Genomic DNA, 18922 nt, shown 5'->3' with positions numbered 1-18922 from the left:
TGTTATCCTTGTTCCTTTTCAGTTCTGCGAGGAGTTTAAAGAGAAGTGTCCCATCTGTGTCCCCTGTGGTCTGAAGCTGGCAGAGAAAACCCAGACAGCCATTGTCAGGCACTTTGGTCTTCAGATCTTGGAGCATGTGGTCAAGTAAGGGAGCTCACTTGGGCTGCATGGATGCGGTGGTATCCTAAACTCTGAAGAGCTTTTCATGGAGAGAGAACAGGCCCATGTCACAGTTGTCAGTGCTAATTATTGTTCCCAGATGTCTGTTGGTTACAGCAGTGGACAGGGTGTCAGGAGATGTGGGTTCTATACTGAGCCCTGTCATTAGGTCACTGGGTGACCTAAGGGGGCAAGTCACTTCCCATCTCTGTCCTTGTCTCTTTGTCTTTAATACGAGGGTAATAGCAAACACTGCAAGAGGGGCATGCAGGTTAATTCATTTCATAGATCTTAGACAAAAGATGCTGGAGACAGGCAGGGAAAGTATTATCAGTAAGGGATCAGGTACTGGCAGAGCAAATGAACAATGCAGCCTCAGCCTCCCTAGCTTGGGCAAAGGGCTGATGGATTTCTAAGACAAGTCAGTGATCTGTGCCGGCATATTGACTTGGTGCCCTCTGTGTGTTTTGTTGGGCAGGTTTCGCTGGAACAGCATGCCTCGCCTCGAGAAGGTCTATCTGAAGAACAATGTCATGGGGCTCATATCCAATGTAAGTGCTGGCTGCCTCCAGGGTCAAACCACCATATGGAGCAGACTCATAGACTTTAAGTCCAGAAGGGACCATCATGATCATCTAATCTGATCTCCTGCACCCATAATAGACCCATAACCTCTGTCTAAGGGACCATAACTAAGGCTACATTTTAGTCACAGGTATTTTTAGTAAAAGTCATGGACAGGTCACGGGCAGTAAACAAAAATTCATGGCCTGTGACCTGTCCACGACTTGTACTATATACTCCTAACTAAAGCTTGGGCAGAGGGACCGCAGGCGGTCTGGTGGTGCCGCGGGTGCTGGGGGGATGGCCTGGGGCCTCTGCTGATCCTGGGGGGTGGGGGAAGGTTGGCGGGGCTGGCAGGCTCCTTACTGGCTTCGCATGTCCCTGCAGTTCCTAGGGGTAGGGAAGCCAGGTGCGCTATATGCGCTGCTCCTGTCACGAGCTCCGGCTCTGCAGCTCCCATTGGCCGGGAACCACAGCAAATGGGAGCTGTGAGGGCGATGCCTGCAAACAGGGACAGTGCGCAGAGCCTCCTGACCTTTCCACCTAGGTCAGGTAAGTGCTGCCCTACACCCCAACCTCCTGAGCCCCCTCCCACACCCAAACTGATGCTGCTGCTGGCAACCTTCCAGAATGTTCAGGCAGCCCCTGAGCCAGCCACACCAAAAATCACGGAGGTCATGGAGTCAGTGACTTCTGTGACACACACGTGCAGCCTTAACCATAACCTCTGGCTGAGAGACCCATAACTTCTTGCAGAGTTCCTTCACTTTGTTGAGGTGGCATGTGGAAGTGAGGAGGAAGGATGACATTGAAGTACGAGAGGCCTGAGTTAAATTCCAGACTGTGCCCTTTACTTGCTATATGACCCTGGGGGAGACACCATTTCCCTCTCTGCCTCAGTATCCTCATCTGTAAAATGGGGATAACTTACCCATCTCAGGAGAATGGGGGGTTGTGAGGTTTGCTTTATATCTACAAAGTGTTTTTGCAGTCCTTGGATGGAAGGTTCAGTAAATGTGGAGATTTTCACTCATTCAGTTGAAGTATAGTGCTCACTGCTCCAAAATGCATCTCTAACGTGAGGGGATTTCTGCTGCTCTTTGCATGAAGGCTAGACGTAGCATCAAAGCCATATTCTTGACTCCTGTGGAGCATGCAGTTTGGTCTGGTACTATAGGTCAGAAGTGTCTGGGAAAGGAGAATTGTGGACTGAAACCCAAGGTGCTCTAGAGTTCTAAACCTCCTCCCATTTGGCCACCACAGGAAGTTTCCTGGAACTTCCCACCCACAACTGTCAATCCATCCCATGGAGGCAATGGTCTTCAAAGACCTACTTCTCCTCAGATGACAGTCATCTGGTGCACAGAGCCTGCCAGCTGTGAATGCCTGATAAGGTGGGAGTTCCAATCAGGACAGGAACAGCGGGGTTGAAGGTGTATTTGTGTTTTTCTTATTGTCCAGTGGGTCTGCAGCCAGACTCCCCCATGATGTGAATGATTGTTCTGGGGGCAGCTAGCTCCATCTTGTATGATCATCATCTTTCTCTCATAGGGAACACAGAATATTTTAGAAGAGGAAAGTCACATTAAGGATGTCCTGTCTCGCATTGTGGTGGAGATGATCAAGCGTGAATGGCCTCAGCACTGGCCTGATATGCTGAAGGAGCTGGACACACTTTCCAAACAAGGGGTATGAAGCACACCTGTCTGTCATACTTGTCTGTACTCTTCCAGTGGCTCATAATTCTAGGTCTCCTTTCCTTATTTCATGGTCAAACAAGTGGGAGTTACAGTAGATTCACAGGCTGTTGTCAGGTCCCATTATTCTAGGAGATCATGTTATCAGAGATTAAATCATCCTAGTTATCCCTCTCTGGCTGTTCCCCAGTCCATGATCTGGTCTTGATCTGTGTCTGTGAGCTGCTCTCTGAAGGGCTTCATGTTATGGCTAGACTCATGGGTGTGTTTGTGTGGGACATTAGGAGACACAGACAGAACTGGTGATGTTCATCCTCCTGCGTCTGGCAGAGGACGTGGTGACCTTCCAGACACTGCCCACCCAGCGGCGACGGGACATCCAACAAACCCTTACCCAGAACATGGAGAAGATCTTCAGTTTCCTGCTCACTACCCTGCAGCAGAACGTCAACAAGTATAGGCGCATGGTAAGAAGCTTCTTCCTGGGAGCCCAGTCAGCACTGGGATCTTGGATATGGGCAAGTGAGAGGAGAATCAGTCTGAAATCAATTGCTGTAGTTACACCATAGAGCTCTGTTGTGAGCCTACTGCCGATGGCTGATGAGAAAGTCTCAGGGTTCAATAGGCAGCATTGATGTCAGCAGTCTGGATTTCTAGGGTTCATCACCAAAGGTGGATGAGAACCTTGCGCTTGGCACTGGGAGGCTCAGTTTGCTGGCACTAAGGCATTGGTTTGCTTGATGCACCATGAGCTATACTAGGGTCCGTTTGGTCCCATTCTCTTAGAGCTCAGGTCAGAAACTCCCACTGCAAAGAGATGGTATGGGATGCTGCTACCTTCCAGTTGCAGATGCCCCTTGTCCTCCCATAAGCGGGGCAGTTTGGGCTCTACTTTACTACCGTTATAATCCTACGATACCGGAGATGTGCAGGTTGCTCAAGACATGTAATAATGGCAGATCTTTATCCCAAGGAGCTTGTAGTCTGATCTGGTGAGAGTGAGATGGGGTTGGGAAGGTGAGGGATACAGCAGTGACCAATCCAGAGACAAGCTTCTTATGTGCACCTCTTGTTCCCTTTTATAATGTGTTAAAATGTGGAGTAATGCTTAGCATGACAACAGCGTGGTGGAGATGGAGCAGTGACAAGGTGTATCCTATTCACCGAGAAGGACACTTCAACCCATTTCCTTGGCACGTTCACTGGCCACATAGACTAGCAGTTCTCAACCAGAGGCACATGTACCCCTGGGGGTACGCAGAGATCTTCCAGGGGATATACCAACTCATCTAGATATTTGCCTAGATTTACAACAGGCTACATAAAATGCACTAACAAAGTCAGCACAAACTAAAATTTGTTACAGAGAATGACTTGTTTATACTGTTTTATATACTATACACTGAAATGTAAGTGCAATGTTTATATTCCAGTTGATTTATTTTATAAATATATGGTAAAAATGGGGAAGTAAGTGATTTTTCAGTACTAGTGTGCTGGGACACTTGTATTTTTATGTCTGATTTTGTAAGCAAGTAGTTTTTAAGTGAGGTAAAACTTGGGGGTACGCAAGGCAAATCAGACTCCTGCAAGGGGTACAGAAGTCTGGAAAGGCTCAGAGCCACTGGCATAGACAATTCCATAGAACTGTGTATTTCTTTGTGCCATTCATGGCTGACCCATGGTGGGTGGGAAACCTTGTTGCGTTTCGTAGTTCAGTTGAATACATTTCCAGCTGAGGTCTGAATTACGATGCTGAGACTCTGAAGTGTGGTTTCTTCTGCTAATGGTGGAATCCTTCTGCTTGGCCAGGTGGGAGCGCCCCAGGAGCGAGATGCCCTCACCACTCCACAGGTTAGCAGATCTTTGAGCTCTTTGTGGACAGGTTGAATACTGAGGATTGGGTATCCAGCTATCAGTCTGCACACGGGATTGAGAGGGAGGGAATTTCCAGGCCTGGGTGCTGTACTCTGCAGTGCTGTTAGATATTCAGCTGTGGTGTGGTGGTTCTGTATGTAGGTATTTGGGGTACATTTGGTGGCTTGAGTCATTGCACTGTAAATGTTGACAGAATGGAGTTTCCAAAGTAAAATCTTGCAGCAGAAAGAGATGCTTGCAATTTCCTTGCATGCAGAAAAACAGAGCATCTGCTCAGATCAGACTCTGCTGTTACATAATTTAGGCAATAAGATGGCACACACAGTGCATTGTTGCTCTTAAGCAGTTAGAGCTGGGGACTGTAAGTCAGGTCTCCTGGGTTCCATTCCTAGCTCTGCCACTGCCTTGCTTTGTGGTCTTGGTCAAGTCACTTCTTTCTAAGCATTAGTTTCATTAGAATGAGGCCACCAACGCTTCCCAGAGGTTGTGATCTTTGAATGTAAGATGCTTTAAAAGGGCAGCAAAGGCATCTTCTTTCCTGGAAGTTTCAAGGAAGTATTGGAACCCACGCACGCACATTCAGAGAAACCTGCCACCTGGAACATCTTCTTTCAGAGGAGAGAATCTGTGGCTTACTTTCCAGTGGAAAGTCCTGGGAAAGTGGTAGCGATGTCTGGGGCATTGTCCTGAGCTGGAAAATGTGTTGCTGCCTCTTTCACCGCACATGTATTCACTGAGGCGTCTCCGGGCTGCACCCTCTTGAATGAGCCAAGGCCTGCCCAGCAGTGGATGGGAGGAGATGTGCCCCACAGCAGCTCACTTACTGTCTCTTGTTTTCTTTTCAGAAGACTGACCTGGCTCAGGAACCAAAGGTAAGTACTGCCTGGGGAGTCAGTGCAGACCGAGGCTGTTTGGAGCCAGACTCAGGTTTCCGTGCTGTAACCTGTCACCAGCCACCAAGTTGCAGTTTATACTTTGGTTAATTACCTTACTCTCTGGAAAGGAGGAAACTGCTCATTTCAAGCAGCCCTGCTGTTGTTAGCCTGAGGACTTTGTCCCACTTCCCCTAACCACTGCCACCTAGGTTACTTTCCTGGAGAAGGGCACTTCAGAAAGTAGTTGCTGTCATATAATGCATGTGCAGCTCCAACATGGAGAAGTCAGCTGTGGCTGAGATATGGGTTTCCTGGCATCTGGGCCAGAGGCAAAGCTCTGCACTGAGATTGTTTCCATATAAATCCTTTCGGGCTCTGAACTGTTGGCTATGGTCTGTTCACAGGCCCAGGCAAACTGCCGCGTTGGGATAGCAGCACTGAACACCCTGGCAGGCTACATTGACTGGGTGGCCATGAGCCACATCACAGCAGATAACTGCAAGCTCCTGGAGATGCTGTGCTTGCTCCTGAATGAACCCGAGCTCCAAGTGGGAGCAGCAGAGTGTCTTCTGATCGCCGTCAGCAGGAAAGTGAGTTTCTCCTCCCGAGCCTCCCTTACCCCTCCTGCCCTCCACATTCCCCTCCACTCCCTGGGTTTATTCTTAGTTTATCAGGTTGAGCGATGGTAATGTCACTCCTTTTATCTAAGGAATTAAGTCACCTGCCTCTTTGGCTGCCCAGATGCCTGAGTGACTTTAGGGTGGATGCTTCCCCAGGACAATGGACAGAGCAGTTTCTGGAATCCACCCAGGCCCCGTTTTCTCTGTCTGCCATTCCATACAGCTTTGAAGCTTGAAATCCCTGCTTGAACAAATAACATTAACTCATTCCTAATCCCTGCTGTCTGCAGTGCTCTCTGCCGCGGAGGAGTGTTGGGGTATTGCCATCTAGCTGTAAGAACCTAGTGGGATTTCTAATGCACAGTAAATTTTCTCTGAAACAGCACCATAGAGGTGTGCCCTGTATGTTCTGCTGCCATGCCCATCCAAGGTGTGTTTATCTCAGATCAGTAACACAAACGCAGTGCTCACAAGCAACCCTACAATAACAAACCAGTCCAGCTGCCCTGCAGCGAGAAGCCAATGTGCAATGGAAGAAGAAATAGGCCTATAAGGACCAAATTTTGGTTTAAGGCTCCCAGTGGGGTTACTGGCAAAAACTACTTGATTCTCCAAGAGTTCTTTAGTTTCTTGTTGCATTTTCTTCTGCTCAGTGGTGGAATGCAAGTCCCCAGATGGTAGCACAGCTAGTGATCTGCCAGCTCTCTCTGGCTGATGGGATGAGGTGCAGTCATGTGTTTTGATGAGTGTTTACTTTGCTTTTTGTCTAGGGGAAGCTGGAGGATCGGAAGCCCCTTATGGTCTTGTTTGGAGATGTTGCCATGCACTACATACTTTCTGCTGCACAGTGAGTACCATCCAGCTGCTGTGGGAGCACATCATGGTCTTAAGTGGAAACTGGCTACGGCTGGCATGTATCAATAAGTACCTCCCCGCCCCAAGCTGTAAAACTAAAACTGGTCTCTTGGAAATTACCTCAGCACCTGTTCCCATCATGGCCTTCGCTCAGGTGTGGATAGAGTTCTTAGCCTTGTACCATCGAGTGCTGTATATCAAACCACTGCTGTGAACGGATCCTGAGTGTGGGCAGCATGCAGATCCAGTCTGGCCTGATGGCAGGAAGCTGGCACTGGATTAGGAAAGGGTAGAAAGTGTTACTTTTCCCAAATTTGAAAAGCCAACCATTTTCCTAAGTCCCATAACTTCAAAAGAAGCTGCTCAGGGTAACGCCCAGCTTCCTGAAATCTTCTCCTTTTGCCTGTGATTGATCAAGAGATATTGGGAGAAGGTCCAAAGGGTTTAGACTAGAAATATTTCTGATCTTAAAATTGGATCTCCTCATACCAATAACTTCAGTAATGGGGGAGGGAACCCAATCATGCTGATGTCAAATTGTCTTCCCAACTTACTACCGTGTGTGTAATCCTGACCTGCCCTTTTCCCTTCTCCTCCCTCCCAGGACAGCGGATGGTGAAGGCTTGGTAGAGAAGCATTATGTTTTCTTGAAGAGACTTTGCCAGGTCTTGTGTGCTTTGGGCAGTCAGCTTTGTGCATTAGTGGTGAGTCCTCTGCAAACACTGGAAGCAGTCCTGACGAGACTGTCTTTCAGGGGGATGATTGGGGATATGGATACCATGATTCTCGTTTGTACCATGGATGTGGACAGCTCCAGCTCTTTCCTGTCACAGTGGAGGGAATAGAAAGGGCCTTGCATGCAGTGAAACCTGGCACATGTTTGCTGCCAACGCCTCTAGGGATGTGCTGGGAACTTTGGATCTTCCACCAACTGCACCAAAGAGGGGATGTAACAAGAGCTGTCATTTAATAAGGGAGCTGGCTTGCTGAAAGATGTTGGTGGAAAGACCAGGTCAGCTGGCTACAGAGAACTGGTGTGACGGTAAACTCATGGGGAGCTGGGGGAAGAAGGAAAATCCTAAACCACTTGAGCAGATAGACTTAACAAGAAGGGGCTCTAGGAGGTTTGACTACTTCAAGCTGAGGTGACTTCACTCACTGTTATGATGGAGGGGAGCCTTGGCTATTAATCCTTAGCAAAGCCTGCTGTGAGTGGCAAGGGCCTGTGGCCCTTTATGATATAGGCTCAGCTCAGTCCAGGCATGGCAGAGTGACAGGCAACCCCACAGAAAGGGGTGCTGCTAAGGAAATCCTGGGAAGAACAGCCCCAGAGAAGGGGGCGCTCAAGATAGCACTAGGTCAAAGAGTACTGCCAGAGTGAGGAGAAGCAGCACATTGAAAAGAAGCTTCTGAATTTGGGGCACAAAGCCTGGGGGCTGTCTCCCTAGAGAAATCTTGGACTTCCCAGGAAGAGGGGAGGGAGGCACACTGAACATGAGACACTTCTGGGGCAATGAGACTGAAAGCTGTTGAATGTAGGTGAAGTAAATACTGATGCTTTTTTAAGAACTGCTACATCACTGGTCTCCTTTTTCCCTCCATTTCTGGGGTAGTCAGGTCATCCGCCCCCCGTATTATATGAAAGGTTGTGTTGCCTTTCAGATAATAGGTCACAAAAATGCTAGCTTGCAGCAACAAAATACAATAGTGCTGAAACTCCAGCTGTCAAGGGAGGTCATAGTTGCATTGGGGAATGGTGATCTTTTTGGTAGGTAGGGCCAGTTCCACTGGGGGTAATACCTCATGATAGATTGGGTGTTGTGGAGTGGTTATAGCTTTTTCCAAGCTACTCACAGTCCATTCTTTTCTCTTGAACGTGGCCATTGTCTCCTTTGGCAACTCCAGGGCAGGTAATGGGAACTTGGCGCTCAGGAGCGGCAGCAGTTTCAGGACACAGCTCTTTTTCAGCCATTATGCGCTGGCTTTTCTGTCCCCAGCCCATTGCGCTCCTGCTTTCCAAGTGGCGCTGCCACTCTGCTCCTCCCCTCTACTGCTGAAGCGTTGTCTGAAATCACTCATCGTTTTATCTGAAATTACTCATCCTTCCGTTAACAGGGCTCGGATTCTGACGTGGACACACCAGCCAACCTTGGGAAATACCTGGATTCATTTCTAGCTTTCACAACCCATCCCAGCCAGGTAGGGGAAAGGGAGAGGGGACTCTGAGTGCAGTGTGTGTACTTAAATCACAATGTAGGAGGTGGTGTCACTTCTGCTGCAGAGGGAATCAGCTCATGCCTGTTATGTTTTTGATAGCATCTGCCATTTTTCAACCATTTTCTCCTCTGAGGGTGTGGAAGGTGATGTGGTCGTTGCTGACTGCCATCCAGTGTCCTATAAAGCGCACAGAATGGAGAGCACAGGGTTCAGAGACTGGAGCAAACCCTGGTATTTGCTTGGTGGGAGACTCTTTCCCATTTGCCAGAGTAGCCTGGCAGTTTTGGCTGGGCCTGGAAAGTGCGTGGCCTGGATTGGGGAGTCATTGTAGCTTGCCGTTCCCCTTTTAGCACAAAGGTTCAAGCTTCTGCACCAGAGAGTACAACCCTGTTGAAACTTTTGTTCGTTCTTCTTTTCCTACCAGTTCCTGCGCTCTTCCACTCAGATCACCTGGGGAGCCCTCTTTCGACATGACATCCTGTCCCGTGACCCTCTGCTGTTGGCTATGATCCCAAAGTACCTTCGTGCATCTATGACTAACCTAGTGAAGGTATGGAGGAGCTCTGTTCTGCTGGGTGTGAGCTGGTGGTGCCTCGGTGAATGTTTCATAGTGGTAACAGTGGAGAAGCTGGGTTTTTGACACAGCAGTGTAGAGCGTCATCTCCAGGCTGCAGGGTAGCAGTCCTGACCTGAAGATTACTAGCTCTTCCCCTAGTGCGAGTCCCCTTGGAGCTGGTGCTCAGGCAGAGGTGGGTGATTGCTCCACTCACTCCCTCATCACATCCCTTCTATTTCCAGGTGGGCTTCCCCTCTAAAACAGACAGCCCCAGTTGTGAATACTCTCGCTTTGACTTTGACAGTGATGAGGACTTCAACGCCTTCTTCAACTGTAAGTCCTCCAGGGGCCTCCCGGCAAGGCCTGCTACCTCTGTCTGAGGTTTGCAGTCTTCCCCTCGCTCTCACAGGGCTGGCGGTTCCTGGCCTAGCTTAGTGCCCACCCTCTCAGCTCAGCAATGAGCTTCAGTTGCTCACATTGCTGCTCCAGCTCTTCCCGCTTGCCTCGTACCTGGTGAACTTCTTGGCATTCTCCTATGGCAGCCCAGGCATTCAGTTCGGTTTCCTCTTGGCAACTAAGGTTTGCTGAGCCTGCATTACTCAGTGTCTGAGGTCTGTGCTTCCTCAGTCAGTCATCCAGGATGGCAAGGGGAATGAAACTCACTGTACTCCAGGACTTGGACAGGAACCAGGCCTGGAGGCAAGGATCCTAAAAAGTGGGTTTAGCTAAAGAATTTAATCTGATTTCCCAAAGCAAAGCTGGAAGTCTCCCACGCTGTACTACAAGCTAGTCTACTACCAGGGTATTTGAGCTCGCGCTGCAGAACTCCACTGCCAAAGTAGCAGCCGCAGGTGTTCCCAGCTGTGGAAAGGTGAAGAATGACACTGAAAGGGAGCCATTTCCAATATCTGAACCTGACTCCTCGTGTCCAATTCCCTCGGCAGCTTTCCGTGCCCAGCAGGGAGAAGTCATGAGGATGGCGTGTCGCCTGGACCCGAGGACTGGCTTCCAGATGGCTGGGGAGTGGCTGAAGTACCAGCTGGCAGCTCTTGTTGATATTGGACCCATGATCTGTAAGTTGCCTGAAAAGCAGGAGAGACGAGAGGCTCAGCCTCCTGCTGGAGCCAACACGAGCTTCTGTGTGTGTCTTCTGAAGCTACACCTCTTAAAATCAACCAGATTCCAAGTCAGGCTTTCCAAGGTCTCTGCAGGAAAAATCCCTCGCTGCCTACTGAAACAGCCACTGGTCCAGAGCCTTTGACTGACAGGAAAGCGCCTTCCTTCCCCCACTTCCTCTCACTTGTATCTTTCCCATGAAAACAGTTTCAAACGGAAAGGCCAGACTTAACTGGATTTGTCCTTCCTGTAAAATGCGGCCAATCTGTCCTGAGAAATCCAAACGTATCTGCCTCGCAACGGCCTTTGTCATTCACATCGCTCCTCCTCCACACAGGCCACTTGCCGCCTTTAAAATCTCATTTAAGTGAGCCCCTTCCTTTGTTTTCCCTTCTGCTGTGGTTTGTTGGAATCACTTCCTCTTATATCTCAGGGATGTTGTTTGTGATCCAGGAGCCTCCACCTCGATGACAAAGCAAACAGCCTTTGAGTACCATTTAGTACCTGCCTCCCATGGTTGCCTGCCAGAAACCTTCTCCCTAGTGGCAAAGGGAATAGAGGGAAAGGATAGGAGCACTCCTGAGTGGGTGGTTCAAATGTCCAGCAACATTTCCCTGAGGGATTTTGCAGAGGACTTTTTCAAACTGGCATTGTGCTTGGGAGGAAAGGGGAAGCTAGACTTCTCCAGTGTCACAGGTGCTCCAATCTCTTCTTTTTCTCTCCATTCACAGCTAAGACTGGGGAAGGTCTCTGCTCCATCTTCTCTCCTTCCTTTGTACAGTGGGATGCTATGACCTTCTTCTCGGAGAGTGTCATCAGCCAGATGTTCCGGACCCTGGATAAGGAAGTACATACCCTCTAACTGCTGTTTGCCTGGTTCCCATGTCTCAGGTTGACATGGGAGTTTGCTGGCTGTGTTGCCTTTCAGATAATGGGTCGCAAAAATGCTAGCTTGCAGCAACAAAATACAATAGTGCTGAAACTCCAGCTATCAGGGGAGGTCATAGTTGCATTGGGGAATGGTGATTTTTTGGTAGGTAGGGCCAGTTCCACTGGGGGCTTTGAACATCATAAAAGTGCTTTGGATCTGGACGCTATTCAGTGAGGAGCCAGTGCAGTGATTAGGGTCCCAGGTGATCTCTTTAGAGCAACCACTATTGTTGGGAGAAAGAGTCTGTTTTAAGTGGTAGCTCTCAGGTTTTGTTCAAGTCATCTTGTGCTTTTCAAGGCAAACTTGCACACACAGTGGAAGAGAGAATTGAACAGCAAAAGATGAGAAAAATGCAGCTTCTCTCTGCCATTTGCAGTGCATTAGCTGGAAAATCATAAGCACAGTGCACTATCTGTATTTGCCATTTAGGGTCTGGCCAGTTTTTAATCAGGATTGGGCTCCTTGGGCATGTCATTCTGGTCATAGCAAAGAATTGCAAGGGTTGTTTTGTGCTGGCTGGGTAAGCCTGAAACTTGTTTGCCAGGAGGCAAAAGCAGAGCTAGGGAAGAGGGGGGAGGAAGTGGACACAGTAGACAGCAGTAAGAGTTGGAACCTTCGGTTGTTTCCAGACATCCGTAGAGACGGTGATGTTGTCCATTCCCTCTTTCTTGCAGCAGCAATTGCACATAACGTGCGTATAGGTTAAAATGAGCTTTGCCGCTTTTAACCCACTTTGGGATGACTTCACCCAAGGGTACTGTTCAACACAGCAGCTCCCTGGCCAGGCCCTGGAGGAGACACTGGAGTGTTGGCTACATGTCACATCTCTGACTGTTGCTTTCTTTCCTTTACCCTCCTCTCCTTTTGTTCTTGCAGGAGATCCCAGTGAATGATGGCATAGAGCTGCTGCAGCTTGTCCTGAACTTTGAAACAAAGGATCCTCTCATCTTGTCTTGTGTGCTCACCAATGTCTCTGCACTCTTCCCGTTTGTCACCTACAGGCCAGAGTATCTACCCCAAGTCCTCTCCAAGGTAGGTGTCCTGTAGACCAGTGGTTGTCAACCAAGGGTCTACGTACCCCTTGGAGTATGGAGAGGTCTTCCAGGAGGTACATCAACTCATTTACATATTTGCCTAGTTTTACAACAGGCTACATAAAAAGCACTAGCAAAGTCAGTACAAACTACAATTTCATACAGACAGAATGAGAAAGTAAGCAATTTTTCAGTGATAGTGTGCTGTGACACTTTTGTATTTTTATGTTTTGTAAGCAGGTAGTTTTTAAATGAGGTGAAACTTGGGCTACGCAAGACCAGTCAGACTCCTGAAGGGGGTACAGTAGTCTGGAAAGGTTGAGAGCCACTGTTGTAGACTACCCTTTGACCAAATAGCCTCTGAGTGGAGTATTGGCACCCCATGACCCTTACATATTTTAACTAATCCTCATGATACCCCTAGGAGAGGAATGATCCCTCCTGGTAGAAATGGGATTAAAACTGAGGCACTGAAGTGAAGTAACTTGCCCAAAGACAGGGAATCAGGGGAGGAGTCAGCTAACCTGGATTTCTCAATTCCCAGTACTGGACTTCAACCACTAAATGACACACACTGTTTCAATAAAAGTCGTCTTATATCATGGCCTCAGTGCACTGGGAACTCATACCCTTCCTGAATAAAGGTGTTTCCACTGGCTTGGTGAAGTCACGCCAATATCCTGTGCCTAGTGTTCCAGAATGAATGCCAGATATTGACGATTGACTGACTTTTCCCTTGTCCCACAGCTATTCACCGCCGTCACTTTTGAAGTTATAGAAGAGAGTAAGGTAAGTCCATACTCCTTGGCCACAATATGCTATAGTACTTGCCTCCGGTGTGCCTTCTTTGAGGAGCATATTGATGCCTGAGACAAGGTCTAAAGTTGCGCTGCAACTAACTTCTCAATCAGCTCTGTCCTTGAGAAGGGGATATTTAGACACTTAAATCCCTTCTTCGCAGTTTGAGCCAATAAGCCTTGGCTGATGGAAGCTTGGGGAGCATTTAGGGTGAAATTCACCCCCATGAAACAGTCCAGGATTTAGCCATTTGGGTATCTGTGCAGCAGACCTCTACTTGGGAGTGAATTTCACGCACTAGCCACAATGCATACCCTTCAGTGGTTGGCATGTGTGTGGCTGTGGTTGGTGTTGGTATGGCTGCTACCCTTGGGTGCATGCTGGGAACCGTAACGCAGTAGATAAAAATCACTTGCATTCTCATCCCAGGAGTTGAATTGGAGCCCAGAGGCTCAGGCTTGCAGTGACTCCTCTGGGAACTGGCCGTTAACTGGACTCTTGGAATGCACGAGTTGAAGTGTCAGTTTCCCCTGGTCTCCACAGCTCAGAAAATTACATTAATGGATTTGGCTAATCGGGAGGCCTTGGGTCTGTCTGGGTTTTGTAGCTTGACCCTGAATTTTCTTGTTGGTCCAGGCCCCAAGAACTCGGGCAGTGAAGAATGTGAGAAGACATGCATGCTCCTCAATCATAAAGATGTGTCGGGACTACCCTCAGCTTGTCCTGGTATGTACATGCAACTCTGTTCCAGGGTGCACTGCCCCATCTTCAGCTGCATTTCTGGGGATTGGGGACCTTCAGTTCCTCTGTCAACCCCTTTTTTTTTTCCAGGGAGACTCTCCCTGTTTTTAGTCGGATGTGACTGTAGACCAGAGATATTTCTACTGCACAGAAAGCCAAGCAGCTTATTCTCTTTCGCAACACTTGAGAGATACCCTTTTTGTTATTAAATATATTATAGTACCATTTAGAGCTGTGGCTCTCAAACTTTGTTACTGGTGACCCCTTTACATAGCAAGCCTCTGAGTGTGGATCCCCCCCTTATAAATTAAGAACACTTTTTGATATATTTAACACCATTATAAATACTGGAGGCAAAGCAGGGCTTGGGGTGGAGGCTGACAGCCCGTGACCCATTGAGGGGTGCCGACCCCCAGTTGGAGAACTCCTGACCTAGAGGCCCTGATCAAGACCTGGAGCCTGTTGTGCTGGTCCCAGTACAGATATATAGCAAGGCACAGACCCTGCCCCACAATTTACAATCCAAGATGCTGATCAACATATCTGAAGTGGGAGAAGGGAGTATTCAAGTCTATAACCATTTTATAGGCACATTTGTTATATTTTATTTATTGTAATACACCTCTACCCCGATATAACGCTGTCCTCAGGAGCCAAAAAATCTAACCGCGTTATAGGTGAAACCGCATTATATTGAACTTGCTTTGATCCACCGGAGTGTGCAGCCCCGCGTTCTCCCCCCCGCACCCCACCGGAGCACTGCTTTACCGCGTCCTATCCAAATTTGTGTTATATCAGGTTGCGTTATATCGGGGTAGAGGTGTATCAGTTGTCCCCTTAGTTGAAGCCATTAGCCCTGGCTGATCTTAGATTTTGCATCAGAAGTGGGTCAGGAGAAGGGATGTCAAGGAGCTGGGGAGGATATTGGCTTTCTGGATTAGTCCAGGGGGAGTAGAAGAGACTATAAATACTGGTTGCTCTTTCTGCTTGATCCCAACAGGTCAGTCTCTTCTACTAGCTTTGCTAAACTAGCAAGCCCACAAACTCTGTTTGGGCTCTTCGCTCCAGCAGCACTGCTATTTGATTGCTTAGGGGAGCTGTAGTTAGAGGGGCATTGTGTTATCAACCTGTGTAAGGAAGGGAACTGTTGAGGCCTGAAGGATAATGGATGGCATTCTGCTCCTCTTGAGGATCCCTTCGGTTGCTGGAGGCGTAGCAGCTGTCACTCACTTTGTGGCTACAGATTAGTCTCCATGTTGTGACAAAACACAAGCTGCTGCTTTGAAGGTGCTAATTGGGGTCGTTTAGGATTCCAGATTGTATTTCAGTACAGCTGCCAAGAAAGAGTGGGTTTGTCATCATCCATCCCAAAGGTAATGAATGCTCCTTGATGCTTGTACAAGCTTCGATGCTTGTTCCTTGACGCTTGACGTATGAGTAGAGTAAGCAAGCGTAAACTGACCCACTGCAGTGAGGATAGACCATCACCTTGGACAATCAGGTTTTCTTGGTTAGACTCTCAAGGGTGGGAGCGGAGAGATGTAAAGTCCTGAACTCTGATACTTGAGTTCCTAGGATACTTCACTTCCTTGCCATCCATGAAGGACTAGAGCAATTTGGGGTTTAGACCATGCTGTGATGGTGCAGCTGGCCAAGGCAGCAGTGTCTACCCTGATATCAAACATTATTTGCCATGGACAATGGAGATCATTGGAGTACCTAGGGGGGAGGAAGGGAGATAGAGGAGCAGGGTAGAAACAAGTCTCTGCCAGGCTTAAGGAAGAGGCTGGAAAGATCAGGGCAAGGGAGATGAGTCCTTGAGAGGGACAGGGAAGATCAGAACAGGCCCCACTCATCCAACTGGTTCCTGCATCTTGTATGTGGGAATACAATACATACCAGTCGGTCTCTACCCCCCAAAAATGAGTGCAGCAGTCCCAGTCAGGTGGGTGAGTGACAATGTCCTGCTTGGGTTTTTGTTCCAGCCTAACTTTGAGATGCTGTATAACCACGTGAAGCAGCTGCTGTCCAATGAGCTGCTCCTGACACAGATGGAGAAGTGCGCTCTCATGGAGGCCCTGGTCCTCATCAGCAACCAGTTCAAGGACTACCAGCGGCAGAAGGTTTTCCTGGAGGAGCTCATGTCTCCTGTTGCCAACCTGTGGCTCTCTGAAGAGATGCAGAGGTACAGGGTCTACATTAACCATTCCTGAGCTAGAGCTGAAGATGGTGCAGAGATTCCGGGGGCTGGCATGTGCCTCCCTCTAGAGAATGTGTGCACCAGAGGAGCATCGCTTTGTGCCTCCTGTGTTGGCTATCCACAAGCCCTCTGCACTCTTAAGAAATGTGTCTGTGCTTTGAGTCCCAGCTAATAACCCAGAAGATGGAAACGCTGCTTGGCGTGGCATATATCTAAACAGCACATGCCTGGGAAGGGGTATGGGGCCACAGCACTCTCCAAACCTCTGGCAAAAAGGGGAGTCGAAATACCCCCTTCGCTGACCTCCAGGAGAAGCCATGTGTGCAGGGCTGCTAGCCTCTGCCAACACCTGGGAAAGCTGCCAGGCAGCAGATAGAAGCAGAATTACTGAGCTTTGAAAGGTGCAAAAGGGCTTCTCTGGAATATTTCTTAACTGAATTGAAAGAGGTGCTGGGCTGCAGGTGGACTGTGCAAGGGGATGTTCGGAGAGGGGGATGTTGGCTTCTGCAGTTCTGGGCCAAGTCAGCAGAGCTTGATGCGGAGAAGTAAACTACAGCTTGGCCTGTCCCACCAGCCTGGCCTGATCTCAGGTCACTTGGCATTGATGAGGCCTTGTGTACAGTGAGGGGAAAGGGGAAGCTAAGCACAGCTGTTCAGGGCAGTCACCTTGAGTTCACCTTTAAGACGAATTGACTGTCTGACTGGTGAATAGGACTTTTGACTATCTGTGCTGGGACAGCATTTATCGCAGATGCCAGACTCTGCTTAAAGGTCCTCAGTGCTTTTGATAATCCCAGGCTTGCTTGTTTCTGCCCCTCAGAGTCTTATCAGATCCTGAAGCTTTCATCTCCTACGTGGGTGCTGACAACAAAATCGCTGATCCCGTCTTGGAAGATCCCAGTGGCCTGAACCGCTCCAGAGTGAGTATCCATTACCTGGGGAGGCTCGGTCTTTGGAGAGTGGCAAGTAATTCCTCTGCCTTCTACACGTGCTCACCTATTCTGCCTCTTGAATAGGGCCTTGTGCAAGACCTGTCCTAAACATGCGCCTTTTGTTGGACCCAAATCCCTACATCGTTCACACTGCAGAATGGCGGATGGCTTCTGACTCTAGCTCAGTGGACATGGGTCACGTAAGAGAAGCAGGATCATGTCTCCCATTCCCCTATCCCTGTGTGGTATATAGAATCCTGTAACCCTGCAAGGCAGGAGTCTTGCTGTATTCCTCACGCGGTAGTTCATAAGCCTTTGTGCCTGGCATAGCTCAGGCTCTTTTTGGAGCAGTCTGTTTTGTGGATGCAGTTGGGTTAAGGCTGGATGTTTTGGGTAATGTGGCACAGTGAACTGCGATTCCCAAGTGAAGCATTCTGGAAAGCATGAGCCTGCGTGGCGTGGAGTGTAAGTCAAATACTCACCGTGAACCAGTGGTGTATGAGCTGCTAGCTGCAGGATGTCCTCACTGCAAACTGGTAGTTGCTGTCTTCAGGGTTGTGGCAGATGTGGAAATGCTGATGGTAGGACTCTGCTTGTGACAGATGCTAATGCAGTTTTAGGCAGTTTCAGGAACATGGAGTTTCTGGTCGGTCCGTGATGTGTGCGGGGAGATGAGACAGTGATGACTTAAGTGTTTCCTTTTAGAGGGTGCCCCAAGTGGTCATTTGGACTCAGCAAGACCTTCTGCATTGACACTGTGTCCAGTAATAAGCTCCTGTGCTATTCCTGCATGTCAAGGGGTTATTGCAAACCCTGGAAGGTATCAGGATAGTGTGGGGAATCTTCTCATGGGCACGTTCCCCCGAGGCAGGGCAAGTGGAGTGCCGCCCCAGGAGAAGGGCCAGGGGGAGAGGGTTCTCTCTGGCGTTCTGTTGCTTTTGCTTGCGCCCTTGCTAAGAAGAGTTCTCTCCATGTCTTTTGTTTTGCTGTAGATAAGCTTTTGCGTGTACACCATTCTGGGAGTTGTGAAACGGGCTCGTTGGCCCACTACCCTGGAAGAGGCTAAGGCCGGAGGATTTGTGATCGGGTGCATGCCCAGCGGCAATCCGATCTACCGTAACCCCTGCACTGAGCAGGTCCTGAAACTTCTCGACAACTTGCTCGCTCTCATAAGGTGGGTCGAGTTGACGTGACACCAGTTATGCTGACTAAACAGTCTCTTGAACCTGCAATGTATGTTGTGTGCTCTGAGCGTGTTCTCCCATTGAAGCCAACGGGAGCACAGGCTTGGGCACCTGCACCAATGCTGTTCCCGACTGTTCTCAGTGGGGAATGGGACTGAGGAAAGTGAGCCTTCTCCACACTCACAGCCCTGGCTCATGAGATTCCATTGAAGCCAATGGGAACTCAGGCTGGGGTTGCCTCCCCCACCTCCACTTCCACCTGGAAATGTGTCCAACCTAAAGCTGCCTCCCTGACTAACCAAGTATTTCTCAACTAACATCTCTGCTCTGCCTTCAGCCCCCACCAGGCCACCTCTCCAGTCACCACCAGAGCAGGGCCTGCTCTCCTGGCGTCCAGTGGGAGTTTGCTTTGGTCTCTCTTCAGTACTAAGTTGAGCTTCTTTGATCGCTGAGTGTGAATTCTGGCTGCCTGAAGCATGATCTGCCATTGAAACAAATGGGGGCTCACGCTAAGGCTCTTTCTGTGCCCTGCAGTGCCACCTCTCGGTGTACCCGCTGGGAGTCT

At 49.0% G+C, this 18922-nt stretch overlaps 1 protein-coding gene across 3 annotated transcripts in view; it reads left to right on the top strand.

Moving 5' to 3' along the window:
* The window catches only part of XPO5 (exportin 5), a 37612-nt gene that overhangs the window by 1208 nt on the left and 17482 nt on the right, over nucleotides 1-18922 (top strand). For 2 of the 3 annotated variants that reach the window (XM_045010394.1, XM_045010392.1), the window contains exons 2-21: nucleotides 23-144; nucleotides 638-710; nucleotides 2275-2412; nucleotides 2705-2887; nucleotides 4233-4274; nucleotides 5144-5170; nucleotides 5578-5763; nucleotides 6564-6640; nucleotides 7253-7352; nucleotides 8764-8847; nucleotides 9290-9415; nucleotides 9664-9754; nucleotides 10366-10494; nucleotides 11269-11384; nucleotides 12345-12500; nucleotides 13250-13291; nucleotides 13937-14026; nucleotides 16027-16226; nucleotides 17062-17161; nucleotides 18166-18347. In XM_045010394.1, coding sequence (XP_044866329.1) covers nucleotides 654-710; nucleotides 2275-2412; nucleotides 2705-2887; nucleotides 4233-4274; nucleotides 5144-5170; nucleotides 5578-5763; nucleotides 6564-6640; nucleotides 7253-7352; nucleotides 8764-8847; nucleotides 9290-9415; nucleotides 9664-9754; nucleotides 10366-10494; nucleotides 11269-11384; nucleotides 12345-12500; nucleotides 13250-13291; nucleotides 13937-14026; nucleotides 16027-16226; nucleotides 17062-17161; nucleotides 18166-18347 — 2126 coding nt within the window. In that variant the 5' untranslated portion in view covers nucleotides 23-144; nucleotides 638-653. The remainder of the gene's footprint in view (nucleotides 1-22; nucleotides 145-637; nucleotides 711-2274; nucleotides 2413-2704; nucleotides 2888-4232; nucleotides 4275-5143; nucleotides 5171-5577; nucleotides 5764-6563; nucleotides 6641-7252; nucleotides 7353-8763; nucleotides 8848-9289; nucleotides 9416-9663; nucleotides 9755-10365; nucleotides 10495-11268; nucleotides 11385-12344; nucleotides 12501-13249; nucleotides 13292-13936; nucleotides 14027-16026; nucleotides 16227-17061; nucleotides 17162-18165; nucleotides 18348-18922) is intronic. The other variant, XM_045010393.1, reaches the window with a different exon arrangement.

This window comes from Mauremys mutica, chromosome 3 (assembly GCF_020497125.1).
Source record: "Mauremys mutica isolate MM-2020 ecotype Southern chromosome 3, ASM2049712v1, whole genome shotgun sequence".
NCBI lineage: Eukaryota > Metazoa > Chordata > Testudines > Geoemydidae > Mauremys > Mauremys mutica.
The sequence above is the reverse complement of the archived record's forward strand: the minus strand, read 5'-3'. Positions and strand labels throughout refer to the sequence as shown.